A 24478-nucleotide genomic window follows, 5' to 3' on the forward strand; every position below is an offset into this window, starting at 1 on the left:
AGTCAGCAAAAAGGGCAGGTGAAAAATAGTCTTCTTTTTTAAACCGGACTATCAATACAGCCACCCGCCCTCCCCTCCCCCTGCCCCCAGCACACACAGTCACCTCCCTGTGGGGAGTTTTGGGAAGAGGGCTTCTCGGAATAAGGAGGTCGCATTAGTGGAGCGAACTGGAGCAAGGCTCCGGGGACAGGAGGAATGCTGCCCATGCAGGGGAGTGGACGTCCCGGCCCGGGCCAATTGCTGGACAGTCACGGCTCCCACCTCCGACCTACGACCTCTGACCTCCCGCCGTGCAGCGCTGCCGCCCCCCCAGCCCGCACGTTAGCGGGAAAGCCGAAGCCAACGAAACGGCGACACCGCCGTCAGACGACTCCGCCCGTCGCAACTGAGGCGCGCTGCCTGGGGAGCAGACAAACACGGCCCGTTATAAAACCCGGAGCAACGGCCACAGCCCGGACAGCGAGCGACTCCGGACCGGATCCGGACTGAATCTGGCCCAAAGTCAGCACAGCCAGCACAGCTTTTTGATTGGTTTATTTCCACACCCTCCCCGCCCCCCTGTCATTAACGTTGCATGTGTGACAATGAGCGTGCACAAATAAGGAAACGCTGTCGCGCGGGGTCAGACCGTACGACGCGCTGCTGCGTAGCGTCCAGCAGGGGGAGCCTCCATCCGTGCCGCTTGTATAAATAAATCCCATTAATTCTGACCGCAGCCGCTCAGCCCTGACTCTCACCTGCTCGGCGCTCACACACAGGACGGACAGGCCCAGATGTCTCCACGGCAAAGCTGAGCTGGAACGCGTCCCAATCCACCTCTTCACCGTTAACGCTCTGTTTATAGTCTGGATCAGAGTGAGCGGGCATTTCCTAAAGGCCGTGTGATTTATTTATTTATTTTAATAACAATAGTCGCGTGTGTGCCAGTGTCAAAGATCATTTCTTCAGTTTTGTTTTGTTTTATGGTCCGTTAGCGATATAGAACAAGGAGCCCGGAGCCGCAGAGGAAAGGACAACATGCTAAATATGAGCTGCGTATTAAATGAATCACTTGAAATTCAGCGCAATTAGTCAGGGCCCAGATTTACTGCACTGAAATGTTCCATCAGACCTCTCCAGCAGTAATTAGCAGCATCTGATGTTCCAATTCACCGATGGAATGAATTACGCTGCTGTTGCTTTGGCTCCTAATTATCCAGCCTTGAGGCAGCGGGCCTCAGAGAGCCAGCGCTCATCGGTGCACTGCGGCTGCAGCGCGGCTCTGGAACAGAACGGAACAGAACGGAACGGACCGGAACAGAACGGAACGGACCGGAACAGAACGGAACGGACCGGAACAGAACAGAACTGAACAGAACGGAACAGAACGGAACGGACCGGAACAGAACGGAACGGACCGGAACAGAACAGAACTGAACAGAACGGAACAGAACGGAACGGACCGGAACAGAACGGAACGGACCGGAACAGAACGTCACTCCAACAGTTCCGACGTTCCAGGCGAAGCAAAGCAACTCCACCCCGGAAAGGTAAAACTTTTTTGCCCTTCTGCAAATTGTTCTCGAGGAAACCTTAAAGTCCCAAAAACACGTGAGCGAGCGAGCGTAGGGGTACACGTTTGGCGTTTGGCTCAGTGACACGGGACAGAGCAATGACGGAGATTTAGGGTGCGTCGGCACGGGGGCGTGGTGCGGCCCCCTGCCCGTTTGGCCGGCTCCGAGGCGCAGAGAAGCCGTAGGATCCGTCGCGTCAGGATCACTTCCCGCGAGCTCCCGCCGTGACTCCTGGCCTCGCTGGAAGTGTCACGCAAACTAATGAGCCTCATTTCTGTGGCCTGCTCCTGGAGGGGACAGCAGACCCCGGGAACACGTGTGTGTGTGTGTGTGTGTGTGTGGCGGGGGGGACTTGCACTGTGAGCTTTTAATCTCCATGGCAACATTCACCACTGAGAGATGAGACACAGATAAGGATGAGGCTGCTCCTCCAGGCCCCCTGAAATGCATTATGGGATTGCCAGCAGTCATTTGCTTGGACAGGGAGGGTTGTGCGGGGGGAGATTTGGAGTGACCCGTGATGGGCTCTGAAACTGGCTTTCAGTGTGATGTGTCAAAGGCCTCCACTCCAAAGAGCGTCAGTTTCACCCATAGCTGGTGGGCAGTGTCGATGGGGGGGGGGTCAGGAATACAAGTCAGAGCTTCACTGTAAGAGTCAAGCATCTAATGAGGCACTTACAACACATGAATCAGCAGCGCTTGAAAGATCTCTCAGTCCCCACCCCCTCCTCCTCGCACCACCTATTAAGTGGGGGAGTGTGTTACCTCCTCAGAATAATTTGCCCTCATGTTTAAACCAGCGCCACCGTAAGTGCTCACAGTATTGATTTCCTCAGCTTCCAGTTCCAGATCCATTACACGCGAACCATTTCCCCTCGCCACTGTACTGGGTACGCGTTTGTCTTGCAAGATCGATATTTTTTCCTCCATCTCGTCATAAGTTATTTATTCACGTATTAGCACTTGCGTAGTAAGATTCCGTCTCTATCTCTATCTCTGAGTCTATACCTGTATGCACCTGTTTTTGCAGCGTGCACCAATCCAATTAATGATGCCAAGCAGCCGGTTCCTATCTCCTCTGGGGAGCCAATGCACACAGCTGATTTACAGCTGGTCGGGCTCCGTCCAGGAAGAGTATCAGCCATTAAAAACTTGTACAGTGTCACCAGATTATTTATATATATATATATATATATATATACCTGTCACACCTTTCTGCGTGATGGCGCTTCAGCTTCGATTGACATCGAGCGCTACCCGTCCCGCTTGCCACGGCGACCCACACGAAACCCGCCTCCACCCTCGGCTAGCCGCCAGATCCGTTGTGTTAACGTGACAGAAATACCCGCGGCAGCAGCCTGTCCCCTCTGAGCTCCACCTTTAAACTGTGCTCCACGCCAGCCTGAGGAACAGCAGACACTCCGCTGATCTCCAGTTCACTCTCTGAGCCACAGGCTACATCCCCTCCCCCCCCCCTCCCCGATGTCTGGAAACGTGTTTTACCATCAGATCATCAGAGCTCTGCTGTGAGGGGGGAGAGAAAAACCCTCACAACAGCTGCTGAGGGAGGAAACTGAAACAGAAGGCTTCCGGTTTTTTAATCTCGCACCTAAAGCCTCAGCGAACAGCGCAGACGAAGCAACTTGTGTCTTTAATTGCAATTTTTGAATCGTCGTTCGGACGCAATGAGTTTCATTTATCTTTCATGCTGGTTGTTTTGTTTATCTGACAGGCGTCTCTGCAGAACACAATTCCTCGCTTTGCCCAAAACACCATTAGCTCAGGCGGGAAGCAGCACCCGGTTTTGTATCCCAGTGGGTACAAAACTGCCCTCTGCAGTGCAAAAAAAAGCGCACGCGTGGAGTTAACTGCATCGGTTCATATCACGTTTAAACATTAGATACCTAAACTCATTGCCCGCTTTGTTACACTTGTAGTTTTAATCACGCTCGGTGGACGTCGTCTGACACCAGGCTGTATGCACCGGGCCCATGAAGCAGACTGCAGGCTTAGAGCCGCGGTCTGCAGGAGCCTCCGGGGCTCACTGGAATCATCATCATTAGTACTGGCTGAGCGCGAGCGCTCCCTGAACAGCCTCAGGTGCACACGCGCCTGCACGACGAGCCCAGGGTGGAAGTTTGTAACGAGGTGATTTGCCTTCTGCCGGGTTGTTATTGTAGAGGCACAGGTACAGTTACATGCGGTCTAATTAGCCATCTGGGGCTGTGGGCTCAGAGCAGAGCAGCGGGGATCGCTGCACGGTGTAAAATGCTCTTTCTCGTTTCTATTTTTTGGACATCAGAGGCATTTTCTGACACACACTTTGCTCTGAGTACAGACGAGGTCTTGGGATCGCCTGTTTTATTTATGACCCTGTGTGCAAATGCAAAGTGAAGTGCTTTGCTTGGCCAAACCAGTTTGCACTGAGCAGGCAGCTCTAAGCAGGCTGCTTCAGGCAATTGTTACGACCGTCCTAACTTCTTTTCCTCTTTATCAGAGAACAGCCGCAGTTTCGCATTAAAGACAGACGGGATTATGTTCCATCAGGGTGCAGAACTCTGCATGCTCTTCTTCCGTCAAAAGGCCGGTTACACTGGGTGAAAGACTGTGCTAAGCGAGTCAGCTCTTTAAGTGACTGTCGGAGCCGGTTTCTCTCCCTGTCTTTGTGTAGGCAGAGATCAGGGCGCTTCAGTGAGCGTGAGCGTGAGCGTTCCCTGGAGAGCCACGGGGGGAAGACTGCAACCAGAACCGGCGATCGCACTCCGGCACGGCTCGCTTCCCCTGAAGGCCACTGCGATAAAATGCTAATGCTAAATGCTAATAAAGACCTGCCGTAATCTCTCTCTGTCTCTAGAGCACCTTGGGGGGGATGACTCCACCCCCCACCCCCCCCCCCCCCCGCCATGGTCTTCCACAACAGAAAAAGAAAACACACTCTTTCACTTATTCGGTCACTTTCCTCGCCTTGTGGTCCAGCGAGCACCTCCACGTGTCCCTGCTACGCTAAACTGCACGAGCGTGCGGCCAAAGCGGCCATATTTCCCCCGGGTCATCAGGTCGTCTAAATCCGCAGGAATCCGGCGGAAACGCGAGCAGAAGGCGACGGGGGGAGAACAGAAGTCTGCGTTCGTTTTTTTTTCACACGGCGGCTCAGACGGTCTCTGAGTCACCGCTCGGAGATCAGACGTTCTCCAGAGAGCCTCGGGCGGGAAGAGATCTCACCCACAGATCGGCGGGTGCCGCGCAGCTCCAGGGGTGTACGCGGAGCACCGCAGGCAGGGCACCGCGCCGGGAGGCCCTGAAATGGCGGGAGAGCCACCGAGAGCCACAGAGAGCCACAGAGAGCCACAGAGAGCCACAGAGAGTCACAGAGAGACACAGAGAGTCACAGAGAGCCACCGAGAGCCACAGAGAGACACAGAGAGTCACAGAGAGCCACAGAGAGTCACAGAGAGACACAGAGAGTCACAGAGAGTCACAGAGAGCCACAGAGAGTCACAGAGAGACACAGAGAGTCACAGAGGCCACGAGAGCCACAGAGAGCACAGAGAGCACAGAGACCCACAGAGACCCACAGAGAGACACAGAGAGACACAGAGATTAACAGAGAGACACAGAGATTAACAGAGACGCACGGAGACCCACAGAGAGACACAGAGAGTCACAGAGAGCCACAGAGAGTCACAGAGTCACAGAGAGCCACAGAGAGCTAAAGAGAGCCACAGAGAGCCACAGAGAGTCACAGAGAGCCACAGAGAGTCACAGAGAGCCACAGAGAGTCACAGAGAGTCACAGAGAGCCACAGAGAGACACAGAGAGTCACCGAGAGACACAGAGAGTCACAGAGAGCCACAGAGAGTCACAGAGGGCCACAGAGAGTCACAGAGAGCCACAGAGAGCCACAGAGTCACAGAGAGTCACAGAGAGCCACAGAGACCCACAGAGAGTCACAGAGAGTCACAGAGAGCCACAGAGAGTCACAGAGAGCCACAGAGAGTCACAGAGAGTCACAGAGAGACACAGAGAGTCACAGAGAGCCACAGAGAGTCACAGAGAGACACAGAGAGTCACAGAGAGCCACAGAGAGTCACAGAGAGACACAGAGAGTCACAGAGAGACACAGAGAGTCACAGAGAGACACAGAGACCCTTGCATATTCGAACAGCAAAGAAAGCACGGTCCTCCATCACACTCGACGCGTGACGGGCTGCGTGTCTCAGTTTCACACCTACTTGCGCTCTGACAGGCTTGAAACACACGCTGACATCACTGGCGCTTCCCAGTGAGCCTGTTTCTGTTATCACAGCCTCCTAATCACCAGTGAGCCACCGCCTATATCGGTAGTTCAGTCCTTCACATAGTGCCTGCTGATGCCTCCCACGGAAAGTAGGTCCACTAAACACAGGACCTCCGGCTGTCATGCACCAACATGTTTGGTTACTCCTTGAGGCATTGCTTTTAACATTACCCTCTGTTACAAACTAGTGAGGAGGGTGAGGTCTGGGACTGTGGGAAATGGTAATATCGTCCCTGACAGTTCCAAACGAAAATTCTATGTACTGTGCTCAAGGAGGGTTTTTTTTGTGACGGGTTCCTGAAAACATCGCTTTCCCTGGTGTAAATGAAGACTAATATAGAGAATGGTTTGTTAGGCAAAATTAGTTAAATTAACAGTGCAGTTATACAAAATGGCCACACGGTGGCGACAAAAGACACACATGCGATTAGTGGCGAGAATAAAACCACACAGAGCAAAACCATAGTTGGTAAGAGTCCTCGCCTAGAATCAAAATAGGTTCATTAAAGTCAACTAGAAGTTCACATGAGCTGATAGCTAACATTTTGTGTCGATTTGTTGCTATAACCAATCAACTGAACTCTTCAAATGCCATGAAACCAGCATCGCTATTCACCTTCCTCACAAAGAACTAATTTGCATCAAGGACCCATAAAGTGTTCTATTATTGCCCCGGGGTAAACTGTACCTACGCAATTGGTTATTGTTTGAAGACTGTAATGTATAAACTGTTAAATTGGGTTATAATAATATATATATATATATATTATATATTATTATTATATTATAATAATAATAATAATAATATTATATTATTAATAATTATATAATAGTTTCCTTAAAGGACGGGGAGGGGGAAAGGGCCACCATTCCAATGGAGGTCAAACAGGAAGAATGAGAGAAACTGATGGATTCTTCACTGAGTGTGAAGAAGAAGGTATCATTTTCCAATGTCATGTTTCGTATTTTAACTTGTGGTACTGATACCATTTATGCATTACCAACTTTATGGGCTTATTTAGAATGTTTCTAGGTTTTTCCACGTCTGTTTGGCATTTTAAACTGTGAGAACATGAACGCCCCCGTTTTGCTAAAACCAAACATCCATTGGGCACTGTGTGTACACCATGGATTGCGAACGCGGAACACAGTACTTCATGTTCAGAGAAATAATGGGTGGGCTGTTCCTCTGCACGGGACAAATGATACCTCTGCGATAAATCCCTCCCGCAGCCGCGCTGTGCGTCGCGAGTTTAGTCTGGCTTGGCAACAGACCCCACCACGTTCTACGACCATTATTAACGGAGGGAGAGAGGTAGACGAGAGCTAAAGAAAGATAAGGAGCCCTACACGACCGACTGGGAATGCTTGACCATGCATGTTGAGTGTGCGCGAGACAGAACGACGTTAAATGCTCGAACGTTGCGACTGCTGAAGGTGTGGAGTTGCATTAACGATTTTAGTAGGCCTACGGATTTTGACCACAAAGGCACTTCGTTTGTTTCATGCGTTTCCAAGCGATGGTAGTAGACTGTCGGGGTGGTGTTGGTGGAAGCTGTCCCCGCGTTTACGGCACAGGTTGAGAATGCAAGTCTGGATGTAGCTGATTGGAGTAACAGAGTTGGTGATCAGAGTGTGGAGAGGGAGGAGGGGAGATTCTGAAGTGGGTTTTCTATGTGTGACTCTCCAGCGGCCATGTTAACCAAGAAACCCTGCGCTGCTGTCTACCCAACTGGTAAGAAACTGAGAGACAGGGGCAACGTAAATCCTTTCGGGTGCATTTTTCTAAGCTGTTCTATATCTCGATTCTAGGGTATACTGGGAGGTGCTAGCTAGCTACATGAGCTACTTATCTCGGCTTTACTCTATATCGTGCATACAGCGTTGGTTAATCCAGTATTTTACCTTCTAGTGTGTGCTAGCTATATACTATTGCAAACTGGGATTTTGGTATGGTATCCTAGCTTGCAACATACATTCTTGTATGGGGTGGTTTATAATTTCCCTTTATGCGCAAAAGTATTTCTTGGAAATGTAGGTGCAGTGACCTGAAATGTTCCCATTAAGCGCTTTTGTAAACCAGACATTTCTGTTTTGCAAGATCGATGGAATTTAAAGGCGTTTCAGTATAGCCTACTGGTTATGTCCCTGGTAAACTAAAATGAGTTTACATGAGAAGCAGTCTTGTTATTTCTGAGTTCGATTTAGCAGGCTACAATGTTAAAATGGCTCAACTGGGCATGGAACCCGTTTTATCGGTGCATGGAACCCGTTTTATCGGTTCCATATTTGGCTGGATTAGTCAGTCATCTCGTCCAAATTAATGGCAACGTGAGGATTGGAGATAGTATTGCTGTTACTAATTTACTTGGATTTACACCTAAAACGCCTTTCTAAGAATAAGATAATATGTGATGCTAATGCCAGATGTATGTTGCAAGCTTATCTATAACCATAGTGAATAGTAAATATCATATAGCTGCGTTAGCATGTCAACAGTATAACTGAATTTCTTGATCTTTTCATAGGCAAGGGGGGTGAAGTGGTTTGCCAGGTACAGTCTTCCCCCGGAATCGGAATTGGGGGTCTAAGGGCCGGAGCAGGGACCGACCCGACATCACCCGTCACATTACCACCCCTCAGGAACACCAACTCACTAACGGTATGAAGTACATTAAAAGCCTGTAACATTACAAGCGAATGTTACATATAGGCTATAGGAGAATTACGATTTATTCCACTGGAGTTAAACATTTCATCCTTTTAGGGAATGCTGCATCTTTTGGGCCATCACATAAAATCAGATTAAATGTCGTTTTCATTTTAAAGTAAGACCAGAATTGAAAGGGGGGTGCATGTGCATTTTGGATTTAGTTTACAGAGGCTAAGTGTAAACGTTACTTTATCGCCTCATAATTAAACGAGTGTACGTGCACCAAGCGACCTCTTTGTTTCGTTGTCGTTGTTGTTACCTAGCTGTCCAAGCTAATAATGTGCTTGGAGACAAATTGTCACCGCTATTGTCACGTGAGGCCTATAGATTAGCCAGAAATGCTGTACTGCTGTAGAGAGGCTTGTCAACCAGTTACACGCATTATGAATATGACAGCATTCCATTGTTTCCAAAGCAACATGCATTAATCTATATCACTATGTTTTTCGCTTCATAACGTAGGCTAAACAGCGTCTATTTGCAATCCAGGCTATGTAACGTCTGCTAAACATAATCTGTCATTGCACTGGTAAGACTAGTTAGGCTAAATGTGCAGTAATCTACTTGCCATTGACTACCGAAAATACCGTGGAGCTTTCTGTTCTTTCAATTTCGCTGTGTAATGAATTCGACATATATAAAGAAAGTCAGGATTTGGATTATCTGCGAGGTGATCCACGAAGGAAAGGCAGCAGGCCCAGGTTAATGTATTGTGTTGGTAGGCTGACATGAATGGGGGATGGGTGAACTGAGCCCACCGAGCAATGAGCAATCTAATGCGCACGCAGTCCTGCTGTCATTGACGTTAAGAATGGCTTATTTATGGTAAAATTAGAGAGTAGTAAATGGCGTGCATGTAATCGTAAACTAGATGTAATGTATCTTTGGTGTATTGCCGTAAGTACTAGTGCTTCTGTATACAGTTTAAATGAGCGGAAATGTAAGTGCTAATTGTTTTTTTTTACTATACATTTATCGACTTCCTTTGCCGTTCTAAATATTTTGGATTTGTTCTGGTGTTGTACTAAATATTATGTTGGTGTTATATTAAACATGATGATAGCACCAATGAAGGTTCCACCAAATAGATAGGTTTAGCCGTTTACTCACCCATGCAATCTCACTCTCTGATCTTAGTAAGTACACGTGAAGCTTACCTATCGCAGACGCGTCAACATTTATGCACGGCGTGTTTAAATTTATCAGTTTGTTCGGTGTGTTTGAACATTAACTGGCACCTCTCTTGAAGTCGATAAAATCAGTCTAGTTTGTGGAAAGGGGAGTGCTGTTTACACACCCGAATGTCGCCATTCAAATGAAAAGGATTCTTGTTCACTGTACATACACCATAAAGTTTTTAAATAATTCAGACTTAAAATAACCAATTAATTCAATTTAATTTATTTCCTGCCGTTGATTTCTCAAAATTGCAAATCAGTCACAGGCCCATGCTTGAGTGAGGCATTCATTCGGTAATGCTCGTGTAGGGTGTTAGAATGAGTTGTCTGTGCCAGGGCGCATGAAATGGACCAGCTTAACGTATGACATCACATCACCCACCACCACTCCTCTCTACTGTACATTATATATACAGCTTAGCTGATTAGGCGTCAGGTGTTTTTCTGCCAATGAAATTGATTACCCGAAAATGCAGAGCACAAATAACGAATATAAGCAGGGGTCTCCAGGGCTTCGCAGTACATTTTTCCACAAGTTAATTTGTATTGCGTGCCATTTCTCCTGGCCGAATGTAATCTCTCAGCGTCGCATCCTATTGATTTCTCGGTCTTTGTCGGAGGCTGAGAGCTTTTCGTAGGAAGTGAGGTCCCTCCGAATGGAATGGAAGGAAATCGTGCGAAGTAGACATTGTGTTTTTACACAGTCAAGAGTTCAGACGTGCAACAAATCGAGCTTAATGTGACGATGCAGTGGTATGATGGTCTCCGCTTTCACTTTGTTTACATATTAATTAATGGCTCTTTGGCATTTGATAAATATTGCTTAGCCCAATCAATGTGAATCATAAGTGCAGTTAAGTATGTCAGGTGTGCTTTTTCCCCAATCACCCTGAATTGGTCCTGATCGTACAATTTTAACACCATGTAATCAAAAGGGCAGGAACAAACGGATATCAAATGGCCAGTATTTGGCTTTGTTTCCTGCTTTAATAATCTCTGTCTGGAATGATTTGAAAGCAAATAACGGTCAGAACGCATTCACGCCTTCACTGAATGCTTTTATGTCATTGCCCCATAATGACAAGCGCAGGGGAAAATTCCAGCCATTAAAGTGTTTTAAATTTAGGTTTCCCAGTGCCCTTCAGTCTCCAACAAAAGCAGCGAACTCCTGACCGGAGCATATGTTGGTGGCAAGGTCAGGCCTAGTGGAAAAAACTGTGGGCTAATTCAGCCTCCGAGCACAGCTGTCAGCTCAGGTGTCGCAGCTGGAGAGAGAGAGACAGAGAGAGAGGGAGAGAGAGGGAGAGGGAGAGAGAGAGAGAGAGAGAGAGAGAGGACCGTCAAGGTGTAGGAGAGGTGGCCTCGTCTCGTTGCCCCTTTCGGTCGTTCTGGGGTCCGTTCCAGACGGCCGTGGTGTCCGTTTGTTGCCATGGGGACCGGTTTGGGGGCGGGGAGGGGTGGGGGGGGGTTACACGGAAAATATTACACTCTGCCCTGCGCCTTGCCACCGTTTCCTTGTGCTAGTCTGTTCGTCTGCGGCCCTCGATCCGCTGTCCTCGGTTAACCTCGGTCCTGGTTTATCGGAACGTTGCCTTGAATGGCGCTAGCCTCGCGCGTGCGGCGGCGGCGGTGGCGGCTAAGGAAGCCGTCTGAGGAGCAGCGAAAGCGGGGCTGGTAGCGAGAGAGAGACTCGGAGGCGTTCGCCCGCGCACGCTGCACCCCGCTGGCCACGGGACGAAGCAGCGCAAGGTGTTTTAGAACGATAGTCCACCCCCCCGCCCCCCCCACAGTCCCCAGAGAGCAGGCCGGAGTCTTTGTTCAGCTCTGCCGGTGTCCACTCCGGCTGTTTGCCAGAGACCTCCTTTCCTCAGACTCAAACCGTAGTCACGTTTGATTGGTGGAGTCGGGACCAAAGCGGCCTTTTCATTCCGGCCTGATTTGCACCCAGCGCTCAGGCAGGCCCCTCAAAGACCAGGCCACGCGTTTCCTCACAATGGCAGGAAGCGCGTGTTTGTTGTTCCTCCGGTGCGCGTTCAGGTGCGCGTCCTCCATTTTGGCTCGCTGCTTTACATCCTCAGGCGTGCAAGCGCTTCGCTTTCGATTGGAATCCGAAAAAGTAAATCGCGCGCGGGCTGCGGCGGTAGCGGACGATCCGGCCATTGTTTGCTGGGTGCGTCGGATGCGTCTCTGAGCAGCCCCCTCCCCTCCGCTGTCAGAGAGTGTGGAAACCCGCACCGGGTGACATGCTTCGCATTGTGTGGCTGGGTGGTTTATGACCTTGCTGCTTAAATAGGAGTGGTAGCGGGCGTACTGTATTGGGGAGGGTGTGCTTGGTGGGGTGGGGTGGCGGGGTGGGGGGCGGTCACTGCATTTATGACTAGGACAGAATGGATCTGAGGCCTTCTGTGAAACTGGCCCTGAAAGCCTGAACAGAGAGGGAGCCATTACGTGCCTGTTGCCTTCCGCGCGACGACGTCGAGCGCGACGTGAGTGCCGCGAAGGTCGAAAGACACGAGACGGCGCAAGCCAAGAAATGGCAGCAGCGCGACAGCGGCGTCTGCAGGGCCCGCCGCAGCAGGTTGCCGGGGGTTTCAAACCCCCTCGTTTTCGAGTACGGTGATTAGAATGAGGAAGGGGTTGTGCCACCGGCTGAAGCAACAGGATGTTTCAGTGAAAACAAGACGCGGAGGCAATCGCCGCCATCGGGGAAACCCGAGCTTCGGACAGGAAATAGGACGTTCGGGAAAGCAGGAAATGCAAGTTTCGCGTTCTGTAAACACGAAAAAAACCTAGTCTGCAACTTCCACAGCTTGCACTGGCACTGGTTTCAAGCAGAAAAGGCAGACCTTTTCCAAACCGTTACCATAAAACTCTCAGCGCGCGTTGCATAACGCGGAGTAGAATCGGGCTCTTGGGAAACGCATGCCATGGATGCCAGGGTCACTTTTAGAACTAACACACGGCAAACGCAGAGCACAGATGCACGTATAGAACCCAAGTGCACCAGCAGTGTGCTGAAGCTGGGGGTGCGCTGTTCTTTTCCGATCGCTGCAGAAACATAAATAACCTTACTGTACAATTAAAACGTCTCAGAAAAAATAACTTGAGTTCTGTGGCCCAGGGATGGTTGTACACTGAAAAAAGTCGATCCGAACAAGCGCTTTAGTTTTATATTTAAACTTCCAGTCTTATTTCGAATAGTTTTTGGCTAAATAAGGCAAAAAGCCTGCCAATAGGGTGCGTGTTTGACTCATTTCAGGATTTGTCAAAGGGGTCAGGACAATTTCACTTGTCAAGCAAAAAATAACTTAAAACGAGCTGATGTTTTCTATTTGAGAGAAAAGAACTCTCTCAAGAAGTCTCATAATAAGACTGAAACACTTAAGACAGACTTTTTTTTTGTTGCAGTCTGCATAGATTGTTTTTGCCAGCAGCCGGCTCTGACAATTAAGTTTTTGTCTGCGGTTCAGAATGACAGGCCTTAGAAATGTCGCACCACCCGGTGGAGTGTTGCAAGTCTGAGTGAATTTTTATTAAAGCTTGGTAATATTGCTTGCTGTGTGCCCAGTCTGCGTTTTTTTGCCACAGATCTTTGGAAAGGCTGTTCTAACAGCAGTTTCTCTCTCTCTCTCTCTCTCAAGGCCGGAGGCAATAAGCACACAATGAACGAGCACCTGCACACTGGGAGCCACCCGCAGATCCACGTCCAGCAGCTCTTCGAGGAGAACAGCAACAAACGGACAGTGCTGACCACTCAGCCCAACGGCCTGACGCCCGTGGGCCGCGCGGGCATCCCGCTGCCCGAGAGACCGCCGGAGAGCGGGCACTGCCGGCAGGGAAGCTCCGCCTCGCTCAAGTCCTCCGACGGCAAGCCCCGCCCCTTCCCCATGACGCCCGAGCAGGCCATGAAGCAGTACATGGCCAAGCTGACGGCGTTCGAGCACCACGAGATCTTCAACTACCCGGAGGTCTACTTCGCGGGCCCCAACGCCAAGAAGCGGCCCGGCGTGCTGGGCGGCTCCAACAACGGCGGCTACGACGACGACCAGGGCTCCTACATCCACGTGCCGCACGACCACATCGCCTACCGCTACGAGGTGCTGAAGGTCATCGGCAAGGGCAGCTTCGGCCAGGTGGTGAAGGCCTACGACCACAAGACGCACCAGCACGTGGCGCTGAAGATGGTGCGCAACGAGAAGCGCTTCCACCGGCAGGCGGCCGAGGAGATCCGCATCCTGGAGCACCTGCGCAAGCAGGACAAGGACGCCGCCATGAACGTCATCCACATGCTGGAGAACTTCACATTCCGCAACCACATCTGCATGACCTTCGAGCTGCTCAGCATGAACCTGTACGAGCTCATCAAGAAGAACAAGTTCCAGGGCTTCAGCCTGCCGCTGGTGCGCAAGTTCGCCCACTCCATCCTGCAGTGCCTGGAGTCGCTGCACAAGAGCCGCATCATCCACTGCGACCTGAAGCCCGAGAACATCCTGCTCAAGCAGCAGGGCCGCAGCGGCATCAAGGTCATCGACTTCGGCTCCAGCTGCTACGAGCACCAGCGCGTCTACACCTACATCCAGTCCCGCTTCTACCGCGCGCCCGAGGTCATCCTGGGCGCCCGCTACGGCATGCCCATCGACATGTGGAGCCTGGGCTGCATCCTGGCGGAGCTGCTGACCGGGTACCCGCTCCTCCCGGGCGAGGACGAGGGGGACCAGCTGGCGTGCGTCATCGAGCTGCTGGGCATGCCGTCGCAGAAGCTGCTGGACGCGTCCAAGAGAGCCAAAAACTTTGTCAGCTCCAAGGGCTACCCCCGGTACTGCACCGTCACCACCCTGCCGGACGGGTCCACGGCGCTCACGGGGGGGCGCTCGCGCCGGGGCAAGCTCCGGGGCCCGCCGGGGAGCAAGGAGTGGGTGACGGCCCTCAAGGGCTGCGACGACCCCCTCTTCCTGGACTTCCTCAAGCAGTGTCTGGAGTGGGACCCGGCCCTGCGCATGACCCCCAGCCAGGCCCTCCGCCACCCCTGGCTCCGGAGGCGGCTGCCCAAGCCCCCGGCCGGGGAGAAGACCTCCGTCAAGCGCCTCACGGAGGGCTCTGGTGCTATCACGTCCATTTCCAAATTACCTCCGACGGGCTCGGCCGCCAAGCTGAGGACTAACTTGGCGCAGATGACGGACGCCAATGGGAATATCCAACAGAGGACAGTGTTGCCAAAATTAGTCAGCTGAACCCGGATGTGTGTCCTGTCCCGTAATTTATTGTTTTTAGAAGGCTGAATGAAATAATAGGTTCATTGACCCCCCCCCCCCCCCCATACCTGAACATTACTGAAGTTACAAGTGTGAAGGATTTTGTTTTTTTCTGTAATACATAATCACTACATGATTTTTGGCTTTGTAGCACCTTTGACAATATTTAAAAACAAATTTTTTTTTTAGAAATGGCAGAATAAGGGAACTATGCTTTTAGGTTTTCCAGCTGTATGCAATTTTGCGGGTCACCAACATTCATGCAGTTTGGCGCAACGCATTATGAAGCCCGTGCAGAATTAAGACCACACGTCGGTGAAAAGCATAAAATGGAGTGGCTGGCCACAACGGAATGAGCTTGGTGTCCACTGCTTAATGGAATTGAGGGGTTTTTATCTTTGCATATCCTGTGAGTGATATCATGTCAATGAGGTTGAAAATGGATTTTAAACAGCGTTTATTTTAGGGCTTGGTGCAAACCGTTGCATATTCATAGCTGCCTGTTGTGGAAGATTCTAGTGCCTCGTTGACATCGGTTGCAAGACGGCGTCGTTTAGCGTGTGGAAGAGAATCTTGACAATTCGGGGGAAAGAAACAGGGGAGGGTAAGGACAAAATAAGAAAGAAAAAGGCTGGGCTGGCATCAGAAGTTATCAATAGAAGGAAAAAGAGAAACATGCAAAAAAAAAAAAAGTATGTTTACATAACAGACAAGGTATGTGCCTAAAATTCTCTTCACATTCCTTATAGAAAGAAAGGGAAAGGGAGAGGACAAGCTTACCCTATCTCTACGGGTCACTGTCTGTGACATTGAGGATGGAATCATGGTGTTATTGAGTAGAGGAACAGAGCAGATATTTATATATAGTATTTATACATACAATTTTGTAGTGACCTTTTCCTGATTGCCGTTTATTTGCAGGGCTGTTTTAGACACAAATCTGCTCTGTCAGAAGGAAAATAAATACTTTGGTGCTTTTTACCTTTTTTGTAAAGGTATTTATATTCTTTTTTAGAAGTATGGAACAGAATAGTTTTGAATACTGCTCCTGTTTTTTTTTAGTGGCTTACAAGCAAATGCAACATATCTACGTATATTTCAAGCATCCTGGAGTTGGATCCTGTGATGCAAGGATATTCTGCTTTGAGATGGTTGAAGTAAATGTTATGCTGAGGTGTGATGGACAGTACAGCTGGAGACTGCATACAACTGCATAAAACTTGAATTTGAATCTGTTTTCGCCATGTTCGCATCCCAGAAATGGATGGAATGGGTGGAAGTAATACAGTGGAAACACGGCCCGATTTCTCTGTCCCCTTGATTCTGAATGTAACACTGCTAAATTATTTCACCAGTTGACTGTAGCATAAGTCGGATATCTTGCATTTAACGTTGTATATATAGCAATATACAAGTGGGCTTGTAAGCATTTTGGCAAGTTAAGACACTTAACTTAACTTAAGAGCATGTTCCCTTGGAAGGCCAAAAGATTGTTTCAGGTATTGTATATGAAAATGCTACTTTGACACCCCAAAATTCTTTTACACATCTTTTTTTTTTTTTAACCCAGAACCTGTATAAAAGAATGACTTGGTCAATGCATTGTATCCTGTACAGTAGTTCAGTGAAGAAACAGATCGAGGAGCACCTGTGCTTTTCCTCTAAAGCACCCACTGGAGTTTTTTGTAGCATTTTGACACCTTTTTAGAAAAAAATTATAATCCGAATTGTTTTTAAAGCTTTGTAGAAAATGTATTAATTTATTTCCTACGAATGATTCTCAAAGAAGAGATAATATATAAGGACTTACACCACTGGAAAGAGTCAAGAGGACACCTGAGTGTTTTGTGTTAGTAACCATGGGGAGCGTGGTATGTGAGAAGCTAATTCAGGAGAGCATTATCTGAAGCTATAGGCTCCTCTATTATTCAGAAGGAAAGGAATCTGTCAAGTCACACTCCCCATTTGTCGGGGAGACACCTGTGAGCATGGGCGGGGCTCAGCCATCTGTGGGGAAAGACAGGCCCAGTGTTGCACATGCTACTTACTGGCACCGCCCTGCTAAACACCCCCCCCCCTTCACCCCCCATCCCCACCACCAAAAAAAAAAAAAAAGCCAGTTGCAGACGCACACATACTGAAGTACAACAGGCTTTTTGTGTCAGCTTTTACTGTTGCTGTTATTAATTAGCTGTAGTAGTAAGGAGGAATTGTGCCCTTAGGTTTAAAACAATGTGCCTTCGGTTATCAATGCCATTCTTTTCTTACTTCACAGTACTGCCCCTCGTTTCCTTGGAGAATGACGCATTTGGCATGTAGATGTGGCGTACCTCACGTACGCTTTTGAGGAAAACCCACAGATTACCCATAGAATGGCGATTAGGGGGCAGCAGCCAGACTGCTGGGATGTTTCTGTGATGGAAAAGACCACAGGCTGGGTAAGTGGTGTTGAGGGGAGTACTGCAGCCACCTGGGTAACAGTGAATAAACAAAACAAAGTTAGCCGCAATGACTTGTTTCACAGGGTGTAAAGTGACTTTGTCACTGCAATATCTATCGTCTTAACATCAAACGATCAAAGAGGTAACTTTTCCTTCATTTTATGACTAGATCAAGAAAAAAAAAAAACTTTTTAAGATTTTACCTCAGACTGTTCTGATATTCTTATTGTGATTTTTAAAGAAAAAAACCCAGGGCATTTGGTAAGTACCAAAGTGCATTCCTTTCTATGTTTTTGGTGATGAGGAAAAGTAGCCAGTGAATTTTAACTTTTGAGCTTGAGAGGCTCCAAAGCCTCCCAGGGCCATTTTTGGTGAATGCTAGCCTTCAATCAGAAACGATAAGAAGGGCATTGAGGCCATTTTGCAGTCGGGCCGTACGGCCTATTTCTGACACTACCTGGAAGAGTTTGTGAACAATGTAGCACGGCGCTGTTGGATGTGCCTGCAGAGCAGTGTGTTCTGTCAGCCACCAGTGCACAGGGAGTCCAGGGTTAGCCCAACGTACAAAAACACGCTAGCAAAGTTGCGGTAGAAGCGAGCATCTGGTAAACATTTTACCGTTTTGAAAGCTTGTACCTTTTTGCTACCTTTTTTTTGTCAGAACGTTGGACCTGAATCCTGAGCTCAGCTGTTCTCTGCCATCTTCACAGTTGAGAGGCTTGAGGCCTTTTTTTTTTTTTTTTTAAAGAAACAATTTTAAAGTTAAACTAAAATGCTTGTATTCTGCCACAATGAAGTGTACTGTACATATGTGGAATTTGCTATGGATTTAATGTGGATGTGTACATATGTATGTAATGTTTATTTCCTGGGTGAAATGGGTGCAAATGCTGCTGAAGACACTACACAGTCGTTGTAGCGGGTTTTAAATTCAGCGTCCGGTTTTACTGATACTGTATGTATTGTACAGCTGATGGAAGTATAAACTTTTTCTAGTGATCATTTGTAAATTTATTGTTGTGGCCAGAAAATATTAATAATAAAAAAAAAAGGTTTAATGTCCCATCTCTTTACAGAATACGGTGCTTGGCGTGGTTTCTTTTCAGCAAGACGATACAGCGTCGACACGCTTATTTTGGCTCTGTCAAAAGACATAAGGGCCTGGAGAATTATTGTCTTCATTGTTCACTGTTGTATACAATTTAGGGGACATTTTCCCAGATGCGCCATACCGGCCTGTCGGCTGGCGGTATAATTCTTACGACCCTGGACTTTCGGTGAAGCCGTAGTTCGCGGTTCAGCTGCAGAGTGCTGTGGTGTGCTCCCGGGCCTGGCGCACGGGGCGTGTGGAATCAGGAGCCGTCGCTCGCGGTTCAGCTGCAGGGTGCTGTGGTCTGTTCCCGGGCCTGGCGCACGGGGCGTGTGGAATCAGGAGCCGTCGCTCGCGGTTCAGCTGCAGAGTGCTGTGGTGTGTTCCCGGGCCTGGCGCACGGGGCGTGTGGGATCAGGAGCCATAGCTCGCGGTTGAGCTGCAGAGTGCTGTGGTCTGTTCCCGGGCCTGGCGCACGGGGCGTGTGGGATCAGGAGCCATAGCTCGCGGTTGAGCTGCAGAGTGCTGTGGTGTGTTCCCGGGCCTGGCGCACGGGGCGTGTGGGATCAGGAGCCGTCGCTCGCGGTTCAGCTGCAGGGTGCTGTGGTGTGTTCCCGGGCCTGGCGCACGGGGCGTGTGGAATCAGGAGCCTCGCTCGCGGTTCAGCTGCAGGGTGCTGTGGTGTGTTCCCGGGCCTGGCGCACGGGGCGTGTGGGATCAGGAGCCATAGCTCGCGGTTGAGCTGCAGGGTGCTGTGGTCTGTTCCCGGGCCTGGCGCACGGGGCGTGTGGAATCAGGAACCGCATGTCCTTTTCAGACCTCGGCGGTTCCCCTCTACCTGAACCGCCGCTCGGGAGGTCCTCAGAGCCTTCTGCTCCTCTGAAGCAATCAGATTCTGCAGCCTGACCGGAGGCCCATCCGTCACGCCTGTGACAGCTTCATTAGCGGGAGCTGGATGAATGCATCAAGGCAGTTCATTTGAACTCTTGAGTTCTGCCTGATTTTGCCCATTCAGGCAGCTGGGAATCAAATTGGTTGCTCAGTAACATGGGGGGGGGGGTGGAGCACCAATGGCCCTGGACCAGGAATATGTGCCCTTCAACCCCTGCTGCTGATTTGACATGTCACTCCTGCTGACTTAGAGTGCATTTGGGCAGCTCCTCAAATCTCAGGGTTATAGCTAGTCTTATAAAGTCTTCCCGTGTTAGTTCATTAAGCAACATTAGAGCCAACTCAGATTCGCTCTAAATAAAAGCATCTGCTAAATACCAAAAAATGTACAAGAAAAGTACAACGATTTACATTCATTCTTCAAATGTTCTTGGTTTTACAATTTTTTTAGCCAGTATTATAAGTCTCTTGCTGAGTTGTCTTGAATCACCACCACCAACTGGAACCCCACTTAAACAAGATTGTAATTTGTTGGAAGTAGTAACCTGATCAGTGGATTTTAGCAAAGTACGCCTCTGGAATCCACCACATTATCTCACACCAGTGAGTCAAACTGGTTCGGCTCATATTACCATAAGATTGTGAGCCGGACAAGCAAACCCGACTGTAACCCAAATCTCAGCAATTAAAAATGAGCAGAATGAAAGATAAACCCAGCCTGAGTGAGCTCATCTATACTGGTGGGGCATGTACAGAACTGGAAGTCCAAGGGGCACATCCAGTTAAGACTGAAAACGGCATCGGTGTACACCTGACCTTCAAAGCCAGACTTGGTAGCCCCTGCGCAACATAAGTGATACAGGCGATCCGGCACAACAAGCAGACTAGTGTGCAAAAAGCCAAGGGTCATCTCTGTGTGTATCAATAGCTACAGGCCTATGTCAGCTGGAATCGCTCCCTTGAAAATTCCTCTTTGTCCAATCTATAGTGCAGCACACAAGAAAGTCCAAATCAGTTAAATCTGAGTTTACCTTAAACAAATATAAAAACATTTTCATTATTCACAATGCCGTCGGTTTTTTTGCCCCAAAAATGCTTGTGGCTCATGCCTGTGAGCTTGAGGATATCCTCTGAACCTCTCCAACAGACACCAGGGGGTTACCGAGTTAACTTGATAACTGCACTGAGTAAAACCCACAACCCTCCCAAATGTGAAGCTTGGACTGACATAAAGAAAGCTGTTCTAAACCAACCCAGCAATCCTGCTTTGTGAAATATACCTCAAAGGTGTATTTTCAAAGGCAAATTAGTCACCAGTGTGCGTGGACATGGGCTAGGGTGTGCTTTGTGGATGGCGGGCACTCTCGTGCCACGCCGAATCAGGTCAGGTGAATGACGGTTATCATGGCAAGCTTGCCTGTCAGATCCCATTTGCTGGGTATGCTAGTGAATGTGACTGTGGGGGGGGTGGGGGGTGGAGGGGGGGACCAGGAGGGCCTCACTGTAGACTGCAGTCTAAGCAGCCCTCTGGCAGAGTCTATGTGTCCGTGTCCCCAGAGATCACGCCAGCACACATCTTGCAGCGACATCTCTGCCTCCAAACTGACAGTTGTATTTTGTGGGCCCCGTCATCTGTGATTTTCGCTGGTCGGCGGTGAAGGTGACTGATGATATTTAGGAAACGTGACAACTGGCAGTGTGCAGGGAGGCAGAAACGTTGCTGCGTGCGGTTGGGTTTCCTCCTTGCAAGACGGAAGACCTTCAGTTGAATATGTAGGATGCTTGAAGAGCTCACGTACGTTTAGCACGGTGGGCTGCCAACCCATCCGTTTGTGGTCGCGGAGGCAGGCTATGTCATGAAGCAAGACGCAGGCTGGGCCCCACGTTGCTAGTCAGTCACAGCCCACCGTCTACAAATGAGAAAATAAAACTGATTTCTGATAACTGTATACGGCCCGCGTGACCAGACTCTGTCCTGTCATACATTAGGCTGAGACTGAGACAATTTAATTCCTCCCATCATCTCATTGGCTGAGGTGCGCTCCTAAAACCTTCTGCGGGTAGTTAGTTAATTTCTCCTCAGATTACATAATGATGCATTACGCTTAAACGCCGCCAAATGGAAGGGGTGGAACTGCTTTGCGATCTACTGAGCGTTTAGCGCAGAACAGCAACTGCTGAACGAGGAAATGCCTGGCTGATAATAAATGCAGTGCTGCCGCTAAGCATGAGAGTGGCGTTAAGCATGTGATGCTACATCTCTGCTGAGAAAACGCTCAACTGAGAAAAGCATCACAGCTCAGCGGTTAAGAAAAACACATGCAATGCTGTGGTATTTCAAAAATGCACTTTTTTGACAATGATTCTTTACACAGAGTGCATTAAAATAAAATGGAATACATACACAAACGTACACTTGGCTATACATATGTATCTGACGTCATGAGATCAGTTGCAAAAACTCACACGTGCACTCATCAAGCAAACACCACTTCATCTCGCGCATCAACTTAAATCGTCGTGGTGTCGTCCAATGGCTGGTAATTAAGTTAAATTCTTCGTTATTTCTGTTAAACAATAGTGGAAACTTTGGACATTAATTTTATTTAACATATGTATCAGTTTCCTTAATTCGTATTTGTTAAGCTATGTCAGGTACAGCGTGATATGGACTAGAAGCTTGTTAGTTTAGAATGGCAGTTGATAAATATCACTGCTTGTTTGTCAGCGTAAAGCGATTTGATCCGTTTCCTGTTTCTGCTATAAAAACCAAATATTTAACGACACACAGTATCTTATTTTGTTTGTTGTATCGCACAGAATCGGTAAATATAAATATATATTGTTTTTGGACGTAATTTGTGGCAGGTAAATTAACCGGAAAACATTTTAAATTGTTAGCCAGTCGTTCGAAGTGTCATGGTTGATTAGCTTGTAAGAAACTGAAGCTCCACCACCTGAAAATCAGTTAACTCCTTTGCGTTCTTTCTAGTCTTAAGTGACATTTTTGAAGGCAGTGGGCTGTATGCTGGAAAGCAAGATTCGCTCAAGTCAGTTGAAACTTGTGTCTGAAAAAATGGTTTGCAAACGCACATGTTTTTTTTTTCCATTTAACATTTAATTGTTTCCCTGTTTATTTACATTGGCAGCAGGTAGTGTTAGGTGAGATGGACAGCGTTTGATACAAGGGATGCAAGATCCATATCATCTTCCAACACATTCAGAGATAGTTCGTACCAGCTACGAACCGACCAGTTGACAGGTAATATTTTTACTCTACAAGCTTTACAAGCCCTGAATTGCACTTGGGAAATGTACCAGGGTTATGTGAATTCTAGATGATAAATTAAATGTAAAAGTCGTTTGATACAAATTCAAATGATAAAATACAGATTAAAGTTACAAGTTGAAACACTTTTTTATTCAGAAATAAAAGTTCACAAGTTAATGGTCAACCACTTCTGGCACTGATTTCCCTCGAAGGAATGTTCGGTCCCGCCTTGCGCTGTGGGTTGTACAGTAACACTTTTGGGACAGAGGTGTGAAAGCGGAGAATGCAGTCCCAGCTGGGTGTCATATTTAGGTCCACGTGCCCCCATCACTGGCCTTTTCCTTGAAATGCTAGCATTACGCAAGCGGTACTCAGTACCGCTATGCATACTCATGGTATGGGAATGCATCAACGATAATCACTGGATGACTTGTACCAATTTATTCCATAATCCATGATTTATGAGAAAATGACATCACTATATAAGTGATTCAAGAGGGGGTGGGGGGGTGTTCTGTCCCTGTATCCCAGCTAGGTAGCATCTGAATGGAGCTGAACACACCACATTGCAACAGCTTTGCTCCACCAAGTCCTCAGTTTGATTATTTTGAAGAAATTCAGTTTGAGGGATGATAAGGGAGACCCTAGACCAGGGGTCCTTAATCTTATCCAGAAAGGGCCAGTGTGGGTGGGCTCACCTGATTCTACTAATCAACCGCTAGAGCCGTTGCTAAGACACCTTGATTAGCAGAATCAGGTGTGTAAGTGCTTGTTTGAAAAAAGGCCTGCACCCACACCGACCCTTTCTGAATAAGAGAGAGGACCCCTGTCCTAGTTCCTCCTGTACTAATACAGTGTCATACATCAACACAACTGCAAAAACAAATAAAAAAAAAAAAAGACAAATAAAAGTTGAGTGCTTGGCTGGATTGAAGGCCCTCTTGGAATTTGACGCTGTTATATAATTGTCTGTGTCTGCTATTCAGAAATAAAAAAAGAAGCCATGAGCTAATTGCTAATACCAAGCCTCCTCCTCTGGAGCAGGAGGGGGGCATTGGCATTCTTCAGGAAGATGTAATATGTCCACCCCCCATTATACTGAAATGCTAATTTCTCCTGACAAACTGCTTGGGGATTTGGCTTCCCTTGTTCAGTCTCCCACATTGTGATGTAACAGAGCCCTATGAGAGACTGAGTAAAATCCAAATGGGAGACTGGAAGCCTCTGAACTCGACGGAGTTGTGCAGTCGACTGAACACCTGTAATTTTTCCTGGCCTGAGGCCTTTTGTGAAAGGCCTCTGGGTTTGGAAACAGGGGCAGGCGCTGTCTTCTGTTCAGCCTCCCGTATGAAATGCTCCCCTCATATGAGCATGTCTAAAATCATGTTTAAAACCCACAATGAAGTGACAGATTTTTGTCTCAGAAGTCAGTGTGCAAATATTTTGCGATGGGTGTTAAAGCCAGTTTGTATGATACAGTCAGCGTTTTGAATTTGAAATTCATCTCTATAATCACTACAGTAGTAGTCAATTAGAGCAACTGCCTGTGGAATGCTATTTGTTAATTTCACTTGGTGTCACCCTGGCCCCAGTTATGCCCCCCATCTTGGGGCTTTATGTGGAAACCTGTGGTAAAGGGACGTAATGTACAGGCTTTAGTAAAGGGTATCTGTCTGCTACGCCTGTCTGTGACTCACCTCTTTTCCAAAGTGCGTTCACTGTGTTGAGTTTCTGTGTGTTAAGGCTGCACTTGCCCACCCAAAGAGGCTCTGGCTCTACTGAAGTCAGCCGC

The 24478-nt window shown here is 48.4% G+C and overlaps 1 protein-coding gene and 1 long non-coding RNA gene across 5 annotated transcripts in view; both read left to right on the top strand.

Annotated features, from left to right (window-relative positions):
* The first annotated feature begins 1395 nt into the window (after positions 1 to 1395).
* dyrk2 (dual-specificity tyrosine-(Y)-phosphorylation regulated kinase 2) lies at positions 1396 to 16773 on the top strand. 2 transcript variants are annotated; one of them, XM_064318862.1, is made up of 3 exons: positions 1396 to 1529; positions 8379 to 8512; positions 13383 to 16773. In XM_064318862.1, the coding sequence occupies exon 3, from the start codon at positions 13404 to 13406 to the stop codon at positions 14970 to 14972; it is 1569 nt and encodes a 522-aa protein (XP_064174932.1). In that variant the 5' UTR covers positions 1396 to 1529; positions 8379 to 8512; positions 13383 to 13403; the 3' UTR covers positions 14973 to 16773. The 2 variants fall into 2 exon arrangements, with proteins under 2 accessions (XP_064174932.1, XP_064174931.1); XM_064318861.1 differs by lacking the exon at positions 1396 to 1529 and adding an exon at positions 7019 to 7585.
* A 3647-nt stretch (positions 16774 to 20420) lies between these two features.
* Positions 20421 to 24478, top strand: part of LOC135246136 (uncharacterized) — a 45004-nt gene continuing 40946 nt past the window's right edge. The window contains exons 1-2 of one of the 3 annotated variants that reach the window (XR_010327512.1): positions 20421 to 21955; positions 22565 to 22677. This is a non-coding gene — a long non-coding RNA (uncharacterized LOC135246136). The remainder of the gene's footprint in view (positions 21956 to 22564; positions 22678 to 24478) is intronic. The other 2 variants (XR_010327513.1, XR_010327511.1) reach the window with 2 other exon arrangements.

This window comes from Anguilla rostrata, chromosome 19 (assembly GCF_018555375.3).
Source record: "Anguilla rostrata isolate EN2019 chromosome 19, ASM1855537v3, whole genome shotgun sequence".
NCBI classification, from domain to species: domain Eukaryota; kingdom Metazoa; phylum Chordata; class Actinopteri; order Anguilliformes; family Anguillidae; genus Anguilla; species Anguilla rostrata.